The 11,141-nt window shown below is 40.1% G+C and overlaps 1 protein-coding gene across 1 annotated transcript; it reads left to right on the forward strand.

Annotated features, from left to right (window-relative positions):
- The first annotated feature begins 885 nt into the window (after window positions 1-885).
- On the forward strand, window positions 886-5,714 carry LOC139208555 (putative methyltransferase DDB_G0268948). Its single transcript, XM_070838271.1, has 6 exons — window positions 886-1,643; window positions 1,742-1,902; window positions 3,407-3,623; window positions 4,724-4,827; window positions 4,996-5,133; window positions 5,397-5,714. Exons 1-6 carry the CDS (start codon window positions 1,533-1,535, stop codon window positions 5,491-5,493), a joined length of 828 nt encoding a protein of 275 aa, XP_070694372.1. The 5' UTR covers window positions 886-1,532; the 3' UTR covers window positions 5,494-5,714.
- Window positions 5,715-11,141: the final 5,427 nt, after the last annotated feature.

An 11,141-nucleotide genomic window follows, 5' to 3' on the forward strand; every position in this document is an offset into this window, starting at 1 on the left:
ACCAGACTTCAGTATTACATATATGTCAAGATATTTGTTGATACAGAATCTACTAATGACTTCATATGTAACCTCTACTATACTTTGTTTGTCTGTGCTTTATTCTGCAGTGAAGCTGACCCTCAAAACATTTCCCAATAGAACAGTTGATACCTTACAATACACACTGACGGGTTACATAACTGGAAAAATAACATGCCCACCACTGCTTCACAGAGGGTGTGCTTAGATGCTTTGGTATGAAAAGACATCTGTTTTTTTAAGCTATTGAAAGCCCATTTACATGTTATAACAGTTTCAGTGCCCTTTCTTGATTCTCTGCTTTTTCTGAGTAGGTAAAAAGCAGCTTGGTGCTGCTGAAAAGTAAGTTATTTATTTTTCAACAACAAATAATGTAAAAGCTCATGTGAACAGATATACACGACAATATATCCTTTAGATACAAATATCTAATGTTGAAAACCCAACTTGACACTGAAGTGAACAGCAAAACTCTTCTGTAACTGATTATCAGCATTATCGGTTACTGTGTGTATTATTGGATGTAAACTTCCTTTTGTAGTGACCATGTAACTTTTGAAACAAAAAAGGAGACATTCTTGTGCTACTGTATGTTTTAGCATGTCTTGGGCAAACATTTCAATGGTTTTATCACAAATTTAAAGCAAGCATACTGTACCGCATGGGGTACCAATGTCCTGTTTCTTGTTGGTGGTTAAATTCAGATAAAGTGATTAAAAGTGTTTTGACCGATTTGATTTTGACCAAAGTGACTTTTTGAGACTAACTGAAATGAATGGAAAGTTTGAAAACTAACTGAAGTATGATGATTTGGGATCACAGCTTTCTATTTGAACGGTTAACCAATATATGTCTTTATGCTTAGTGCAGTTTACACCAGGAAATAGACTGAATCCAATTGCACTGACCACCACATCAGGTTGCCACACACCTACAACACTGAAAATGGATAACAAACAGGTCTTGGTTAAAGAGCACCATGAGATTATGAAATACAATAAATCAGCCAATACATTCAGACGGAGGAGTGTCACGGTGCACGTGATGTTATTGTTCACATACCATTCGTACCTCGACCCACATCATCTCCAGGGGTTTCCACTGGTTCTGACAGAAACACACACCATCACATGACCCATGCGCTTACCCTTACTCACACAGACCTTTGAGCTTTTCAGTTTAACATAATTATCATGGCTTACGTTCAAAACCCACCAGTGCTGTACCTACTATGGAGCTGTCGCTTTAAAGGCCCTCATTGTTAAGCATATCACACACCAGTGGAAGTAATGGGACCTCCCAGTTCCCAGGCACCCCACTGTTTCCCTGTTGTGTGTGTATGTGTGTGTGTGTGTATCTGACTGCAGGCAGAAAGGAATGGTCTTCTCAGCGTGGAAGTTAGTTTCTTGCATCCTGTAAAAACACAAGATAAGAAGAGACTGTAGATAGCTTTGGGCTCCTTTTTAAACTTATCAACTAGATCAAGCTGCTCAGGGAAGCATCAGCTTGCTATGACTTACCGCCTGTTTGAAGACAAGAAGCATGCATCTTCATACTGGAAGTATAGGATCGCTCCTTCAGATCACCTAATACAAGAGGTGCTTGACTTCCTGGAAAAACAGGTAAGTGCAGGTGGGAATACGGCGGTGGCCTCTGTGTAACTCATTTAAAAAGGAACTATTCGCTACAATATGAGATAACATGTTAAATATTTTGACAGAAAGGTCGCCTCTTTGAGCTGGCAGTGGATGTGGGTTGCGGATCAGGACAGGGCACATTGCTGCTGGCTAAACACTTTGTTTCTGTGGTGGGGATGGATGTCAGTCCTGCTCAGCTGGATATGGCTTTGCAGCATGCTAAAGAGCCAAACATCACATATAGGTAAGCATGGACCAACTAATGTTATCGTAAACTCAGTCAGTAAGTTTATGAAAGCACCTTGCGTCTCCTACTGGACTGTTTGGCCTGTGTTCTCCTGGGTAAAGAGTGTGAGATCAAGCAAGTCTAATAAAATGCATGATGAGATCAAGCAAAAAAAAAGAAAAACAACAAAAAAAAGAACAATTAGCATTTGTTCAGCTCTGAAAATCTGGAAAGCTACTTTATTGGATCTTGGCCAAAGCAGGAACAGTGAGACCCTTGTCTGGCGAAAGGCGGTCATGCAGTGAGGCCCATACAATGGAGCAAATGTACTGTCAATGCAGGACAGTGAAACCAGCATTGCATGCTAGTACTACATGCTTAGTATATCACACAGGGTGGTTATATAAAAAAAAAACAATGGGATCTCATCACAGAATTCAACAGCAAGACAAATAATTAACTACTATTACCTAACTAAATGAAAATGTCTGTAATGATATAAATGATATCCAGTGAAAATAAAAGATGACATAACAAGAACACATAACGCATCTAAATTATTTAAATTATTTGATACAGGCCACTTTGGGGTTCCATACCTGCACACATACAGTTGCTCTCAAAATTATTCAACCACCATTGCAAAATTAGGTGTGTTGGCGAAATGTACAACTTTCAGCTGTGTTCGCTGAACAAGTCAAACAAGAACAAATTAAATAGCTCAACACAACTAATATAACAGATGGTTTCTTCAAATTCAACACAAGCACACCTGATGAGGAAGCTGAAGCTTTGGCATCACTGGACCCTCCAACAGGACAACGATCCCAAGCATACCTCAAAGTCCACCAAGGCTTGGCTTCAGAAAAAGTCCAACAAGATACTAGAGAGGCCGTCACAGACGCCTGACTTGAATCCCATAGGAAATCTCCGGTGGGATTTGAAGAAGGTGGTTGCAGCGAGCAAACCCAAGAATTTTAGAGAGCTGGAGGCTGTTGCCCGTGAAAGAACCTGGTGTCTGGCTATGCATCGCGTTTGCAGCAGGTCATAACAGCAAAAGGTTGCTCTACTAAGTACTAAAGCTGCTTGTCAAGAAGGGGATGAATCATTTTGAGACCACAGTAGTCATTAGATGTAGCATAATGTGTTGAATTTGAAGACACCACATGTAATATGTGTTGTGTTGAGCTATCTCAATTGCTCTTGCTTGAGTTGCTCATTGATCACAGCTGAGGGTTTGTATATTTTGCCAAAACATCTCATTTGCAATGTGTGTGTGTGTGTGTGTGTGGGGGGGGGGAATGAATGATTCTGAGTGCAGCTGTATATTTCTGCTGTGAAACCAAAATGAAAAAAACCATCCAATTTCACACAGCAGTGGATACGTTGACATATTAGTTCATTAGGAGCTGGTTCAACTGGCTGCCTGGTCACCCTGTACAGTAAGGGGCTCACTCACAGAGGAGCAGGCTCTCGGTGATCAGAGGTTTTGATTTGGCTGTCGCTGCTCTTCCATCATTAGACAGTGTGTGGCTGAGGAACTGCCATTTGCTGACAGCTCAGTGGACTTGATAACAGCCATGTCTGCGTTCCACTGGTTTGACCGGCCGCACTTTCTCCAGGAGGCCCACAGAGTCCTCAAGCCCCATGGCTGCTTGGCTCTGCTCAACTACACCATTGACATGGAGCTCAGCTACGCCGACTGCTGCTCACAAACACTCAACCAAGTCTGCAAAGAAGTAAGAAGTCTCACAAGAATATTCACCTTGTTGTGACTCAAACACCTCCTACCACATGTGCAGAGACAGATAACGTTGGCTACATGAACATAATCATTTTACATTAGGAGTAAACCACTTACTTGGCTTCTCCTTTGACTAAAGCTATGCTAATCAGTGAACTCACAAGCCTTCATGACACAGAGGCCTTGTCCAACAAGATATTAACAGGAAAAAGTCTAAATAATAACAGTACTGATGGCTGGATTCCATTTAGCTGCCTCATTTTCAGGATCCTGGCACTGTACACGCTGGACCACTGTTACCCTGTAGTGGCAGATTGGGACACTTGAATAAAACAGCATCACCATTAATGTTATTTATATCCATTGAGTCTTGAGTAAAGTCTGTTTTAATGGTTTATTTTACTTTTTTTGATTGAAATAAAGTTAACCTGTGCCAAATAGGCTTTTTTCATAGCAGGCTGTTTGACTTGCCATAGCAGGGAAAGCACAGATGCTTCTGTTGTAATAGCATTAAATATGACTCTGATCAATTGACAGTGTGACAGTGAGCCTGCACACACACTACCAAGACCCTGAAATGGAAACAGCTAAATGGAACTCAGCCAGTCTTCTGTGAAAAAGGTCTATATTGATATGAATTTGTATTGTAAAGTAGGTGCAAAACAATATGATACAGAATATGTTCTGTATCTCTTTTACACTGAGAAAAATAGTTACAAACTTGTTGAAAACACAAAGAAAATGCTACAAAAATGGGACGAAATGTCTTCATTCTGCAAAAAAAAACAAAAAAAAAACAACCCTTCTTCAACACCAGGTTAGACTTTCTGAGTCAAAGGCATATCTACACATTCCCCTTTGCCTCTGATGGGGAGCACTAGTTTCGCCACCTGTCTTATTCACCTCGAGGGAATCCTTTACTGTGGCCTGCGTCATCATCCTCAGACACATCTTCACATCGTGCTCTAGTGGATTTCCCAGCCACAACAAGTCATGGCCTTGAATCAAAAATGAACAACGGCACCATCTAGTGGATATCTTTTTGAAAAAGAACACTCTTGTGACTCCCTGTCTCTTGGTTTTTTATTCATTCAGTTCTATGCAGCCTTGCAACCTTACCGCAGTGCCCACCTCGGCCCCAGCTCTATTGAGTTGTACCGGGAGGCCTATGAATCCATCCCGTACCCCGTCAAGGAGTGGTGAGTAATCTTTGTTCCAAACAAAGAATGATTTACCTCTTCAGCAAATTCCATATTTGGTTTAGAACAAAAAAACCAAACATCCATTAGTATGATTCATATGTATGTTACATGTACTCCACAGTTGGTACATAGTGACTCTGTGTGTATGTTTTTTATGCATTACAGGCAAGAGTGTGTGTGGGTGAAAAGGCCCATGCCTCTGTCCAGCTACATGGGCTTGGTGGAGTCTTTCTCCAGCTATCAGACTCTACTGAGAGATGATCCACAGAAAGCCACCAGACTCTCCCAGGACATCTGTCAAAGGTAAAAGCCCACTACCGATACACACAGTACAGTATGCACATATATGCATACATCACACACTTGACAATGCTCTGTATCTAGGATCATAAACTAGCAAATCATACTATGTGCTATCGACACAAAAATGACTCAGGATATCATTGTTTTATGAAAATGTTGCATATTTTCACATTAAAACTGATATTTTGGAGAGGTAAGCTTTTTCCCAGTGTCTAACAGTGACAGTATGCTGCCCCACACTCCTCCTCTGCTCCTCTCCTTAGGTTCCTATCTGTGATGAAGGTCACCTCAGTGGAGACAGAGGTGCTGGTGGCTGTGAAATATTTCTACCTCCTGGCCTGCAAACCACAGGGAGCCTGACTCCTGCCAGCACTGACAGCTTCGGCAAAGTCATGAATGCAGTTGAGGACACAGAAGCTGTCTTATCAACTTTTCTGTGGGAAAGTTTTTCTCTTTGACATCTAAAATACAGAACAAGTTAGTGTGTTACATGTTTGTTACTTATGCTTGAGCTCTCTGGTTTGTCTTTGTCTTTGTTTTTTAAAGGAATAGTTTGACAATTTATTCACAGATACTGGTAGGCAGATAATTTAACCAGGAGTGGCACTGACCTTCTCATCTAACCCCCAACAAAAGAGAGCTTTCCTGAAAGCATCAAACTATTGCTTTAATTAAAGTTACGCCTCATGCTGTGTTGGGTGTTGGAAAGTTGTACAAATGAGCTGCTGTTTCTTTAACATAAACCTGCCTCTCCTGTCAGACTGCTCAGATTTATACCTGCATCATTTTAGTGATTTGGTAAAGTCTTTGTGTGAAGCCCATGTGAATACAGTGTCATTATAAATGACCTGCTATGTGTAATAAGACGTTTTCAAAGGAATAACTAACCCGCTAAGAACCAAGTGTAAAGGTTTAGGTAAAGATGCTGTTTTCCTAAATCATCACTAGTGGGCGGCATTTGACCAAAAGTGATTTTAAGGCCTTACTTCATCTGATTGGTATACTGCATACATGTAATCATCTTCATCTTTACACACATACGGTGCAATGTTATCTCACCTATATTCAATCACTGTGCTTCATGTGCATGTGCATGTGAATAAACATCATACTGTACGTAAACCTGACCACTGACAAAAAGGCTTGGATAAGCTGGACAGTCGGCTGCCTGTAGCTCTTCATTTGACTTTTTTAGTTTCTCACTGAGCAAATACGTGGTCTCATTTGGTTGGAATTTTTGGCCTGGATTTGTATTGTATCTTCATCACTTTTTTTTATATTCTCAGAGATTTATTATAGTCACACCTTTGTCAAAATGGCTGAAGATGACGCTACATTGTCTTTTTGTTCGACTTGGAAGGCTACAGTGAGTTTGTTTGCCTATGAGCATTGTCACGGTTAGCACAGGACCTCCAGCATACTCCTATCATATGATACCATCTCTTGGTTTTGCAGACTTACAACTTAAATATATCATTTTAGTTGTGATTCCTCGGATTCTTCGTCACTCTCACAGGCTTGTCGTTACCCGGGTTTGTGATGCTTGTCATCCCACTCTGTTTTCACACCTGCGCTGAAATGCTCTCAGCAAACTTCTGAACTTCTGAACCCCTGAAAGATCTGCTGTGACAGAATTGTGCACTTTTTTATATCCACTTCACAAAAAAAAAAAAAAACAACATCACTGATGACCTTACATGTGAGGTCTGACTGCTTTCTTAGGTTCTGGATCTCAGTCCGGGAGGGAGATATTTTTTAAAAACACATTTTACTGTTGCAGAAGAGTCAAACCTTCAGTCCTTTTGTGAAGCTTGTAGCTGCAGGCGTTACTTGAGGCCGTGGCCCAGCTCCTGACGCAGGTGTTCTGAGTGGGCATGTTTGCGCCGTCTGTACCTGCCAGCACAGGGCCAGCAAGTTGTCCCTTTTTATTTTTTGGCCTTGAGCTATTTGGGTTTCCAACTTTGACCCTCCTCTGCTGCAAAGTTATCATAGTCATACCACACAATGCTACTGTAAGTGTGTGTATGTGTGCGGTAATTTCTCTGGAACAGACTTTTTACATTGACCTGCATGCAGTGCAGTGCACCATATAGCAGTAAAAAAGAGCAGAAACTTCAGTGCTATGGTGCTACTGTACAGACCCGACTGGGCAAACAGGAGATATATTTCAATCACACAGTTTGCTGGTCAAATTAATCTGCGTCTTTGTCATTTTCTACAGTGGTGGACTAAAACATGATAATAATCCATCATTTATTACAAACAGAAAGTGAGGCTGTATATTTGAAAAGAACATCTGAGCCTTCCTCTCTCCTTCCTCTCGGCTGTTTGAGCTCAAAGTCCCATTCACATCTCCCGCAAAACACTGTGCTATTGTGTGGACCAGTACTGATGGAAAGCAGTGCCTCTCCATCTGGTGAGATCAGATCTCCTCTCGTGGAGTCGCTGACCAAACTCAGCACATGCTCAGTCTCAAGTGGTTTGGTTTCATAGATGTGTTTTTGAAATGTTTATGATAGGATACTCCCTTCTGTAATACAGTGTATCAGTGTCTGTCAAAGATTTCACTTGTATGACACACACACACACACAAAAAAAACATTGGTCTTCATTCTTCTGGGTTCCTATAGATTAGAGTATTCTGTGTGCATGCAACATTATAAAGGGAATAATTCAGGAGTCACACACAACCCAAGGTCTGACACAGAGGATTATCAAACAAAACTACTTTTCAGCACTCAAATTTCAATTTCTTTCATTCTCCTAAGACTTGGATGAAAATAGGTTTGAATATTTACTGTTGTTTCATATAATTGAAGCAATTGGGATGTAAGAAACATATCAGTCTTTTTTTTTTCTCCAAAATATGTCATTTATTGATTTATTATAACATGAAGAAGACATTGGGCCAGCCTTTTCCTCAAAAACTACATTACAGTGTGCTATTTATCAATGATAAAACAAAGCATTTTCTTTCCAATTCTTTCCCATTTGATGAATTTTGATGAACAAATATAGAGAAAACTTGAAACGTGCTCTTTGTCCCTCTCCATAGACAGCCCAATATCTGACTCTCCCTCAGTAATTTTTGAGAAAATCTTCTCTGCCACACTCAGCGTTCTGTTTCCTGAAGACTACAGAACGGTTCAAAATGAGAAGAAGTGAGTCCTGCTGTTCACCACAGGTTAAACGTTTTGAAGAGGGCTTAGAATTAACACACCCTTCTAAAATCTTCATATAACTCTCATTAATAATAATAAAAAAAAACATCCTAATGAAGACTAGAAACAGCATATTTTTATACATTTGATCACTTGAATACCTCAGTACCATAAAATATGTTTTTTAAATCTTAAAAGGGAGAAGCTGTGCTCTGTTGGCCATAACCATCAGTGGAAAGCCCTCTTGACAGGACAGTCCTCAAATAGATTGCATGAATGGTGCTTGACTTTGAGGTCTCAGACTCATTTACCCCACACAGGATGAAAATGAAGCGCCGGGTCTTAAGAGGATATGCAAATGTGAGTTAAAACTCATTTGCATGTTCGTTTGTATTAGTCACGAGAGATGTCCTCCCTCCTCCCATATTCAAATCAAAGAGGAGTTCATTGATCAAACAGACTATAGTAGTGATGAAGATCATTTTATGTGTGTGTGTGGTAGAGGGAGACCAGACAGAGAGAAGAAAATGTACTCTACCTCTTTATGCTGATGATGCTCGGCTGAGATAGTAACTCAAGCTTTCAGTGCACGCTGTTCAAATACTGCAGAGTGAATTGAGCTGGACTGACTTCAAACCGAACAGGCTGTTCTATCAAACGGTGAGTGCGTCTGCTGCGTCTGCTGTGCAGATGTTGGCTCCTCACTGAAAGTGCTGTGGGTTACACCTCTGTGCTAAAACTCAAAGCCCAGCTTGACTACTGTGGACATTTTTTACACATGAAAGTCATTTTCAAATTTAACAAAGTGAATAATAAATTAATTTGCAAAATTCTTTTTTCTCATTTATTCCTTTTGGGGTGCACTGCTAAAAATAAAAAAACAGCCCCGAGAGAAAACAGATTTTACAGTACAGTAGGTTTATATGTCTTTTTCTGACATGACAAATAGGCACTTGGTTGATGTCAACATGAAACAGAAAGAGTGAAAATGCTGCAGATTTAACTGAAGCTTAATTATATTACTAGTAAACACGTTAGTAGCGTAACATAGTTTAATAAACATCATAATGCATATTGGCCTGCCGTCATTTTGGATCATTTATCTGCTTGCACACACTCTAAGCAATTCATTTTCTCCAATTTCTAACAAATGGAGCACAGCTCTCCGTGATTTTCTGCAGCAGACATGCAGTATAAAACAGGACTATTATGACATGTGCATTAGTCATGTTGTTACAGAGAACTTTTAGCCCTTAAACTGAGTAGACACTACGCTCACATCTGGGTCATGTGGTCCAGCAGGGAGAGCAAAGCCTTCGGTGAAACACTTTGTTTTTCTATGATTAAGATCAGAGCCACCGGGGCTCCTGTCACTGCTGCTGCAGTCACACAGTCACAGTTGATCTGAACAGACAGCCAGACATCACTTAAATGTACGTACAGGGAAATGCTAGTATAATACAGATTGTAAAAAAAAAAAAAAAGTGTTGTAAATGAAAAATTTACATGTGAAAATGATTCAAATTACTTTAAAAAACTATTTGGATTGCCGTGGAATTTTGTGCAGAGATTCATGGTCCCAAAGAGATGAAACCGACTGACTTTGGTGATCCCCTGAGTCTAGAGCTAGCGCCACCATCTGGTGAAAATTGTCATTCCTCCAATACTTTGACCAAATACCTGCAAGGGTAATGACAATCCCACCAGTTTCAGCTGTAATTCATTTTTTGTACAAGTTAGCAAATGCTAGCATGCTAACACACCAACCTGCTGAAGCTAAACCTGCTAATAAGATAATAGCCTGCTAAACATCAGCATGTTATTAAGTTTATGTTTATTAAGTTATTATCGTCACTGTGAGCATGTCAGCATGCTGAGGTTTAGCTCATAATGCTTCGCTGTGTGAGCACAGCATGAAGACTTGTTGAAATTATTTTTAATAATAATTTTAGAATCATCATTAGGCTGTGAGTATTCAAAGTTAGTGTTTTTTCACTCACATGCTAAAAATGGGGTCAAAGCCGATATAAAAAAGGATAAAATGTTTGTAAAACTTGCAGAAAGTTACCATACTGTTTGCCATTGTGTATTTGTGTCCTGTCATTTTAAGATTTGAAAATGATTAACTGATCGGAACAGCTATTTATAAAGACTGTGGTCACTTATTTTCAACAATAGATAAGCAGTGGTCAAACATAGGCTTAAAAAGCCAGCATTAGTCGAATGAGAGTGGGGAGAGCTGCCCTGAAGACACCCAAACCCTGGACTCTGCACAGCACAGCAGCAGGACACTCTGGTATCCGGCCTGCACACAGACACCAGATGTTTAGTGATTTGAAGTCCCTGTTGGGCCGCAGACATCAAAGTTGAGAGAAGCTGATTCAACATTTCATTTTTCAAGAGCTGTCCGAAAAGATAAACAGAAATCTAAAAATTCCTTAAGGTGCACCCTCCGTCAGTTAATTGCCCCCTTTAGGTGGAGAAGCACAGCAAACTTTAATATCCCCCTCTTTAGCTGCTGTTGAGCCCGAAGACCCAGAAGTGACAGACATACTTTATTTCAAAATGAATGCCTTAATCTTCAGCGCTAGACTTTCTATTTGGGTGGAAAGTTTTATTTGCTGAATTCTTTATTATGTTCAAATTGTCCTCCCTGTCAAGAAGTCTTGTTCCCATCTGGATATTCTGAGCTTTTGTTCTTTTTCTGTTCCTCCCTTAATGCTGATTTTGATCTTTTCATTGTTTGGATGTTAATCTGTTTTTCAACGTTTTGCTCATCAAATTTTAATTAAGAATTCATTCAGCTGGTTTCTTCCATTTCGCTACAACTGTACAACAGAGGCAACA

Source organism: Pempheris klunzingeri, chromosome 10 (genome assembly GCF_042242105.1).
Source record: "Pempheris klunzingeri isolate RE-2024b chromosome 10, fPemKlu1.hap1, whole genome shotgun sequence".
NCBI lineage: Eukaryota > Metazoa > Chordata > Actinopteri > Acropomatiformes > Pempheridae > Pempheris > Pempheris klunzingeri.

Coding starts and splice junctions, on each gene's coding strand:
- LOC139208555 (XM_070838271.1), top strand. CDS start 1,533: ATGACTTACCGCCTGTTTGAAGACAAGAAGCATGCATCTTCATACTGG. Junction 3,624..4,723: donor TCAACCAAGTCTGCAAAGAA/GTAAGAAGTCTC, acceptor TTATTCATTCAG/TTCTATGCAGCCTTGCAACC. Junction 5,134..5,396: donor TCCCAGGACATCTGTCAAAG/GTAAAAGCCCAC, acceptor TCCTCTCCTTAG/GTTCCTATCTGTGATGAAGG.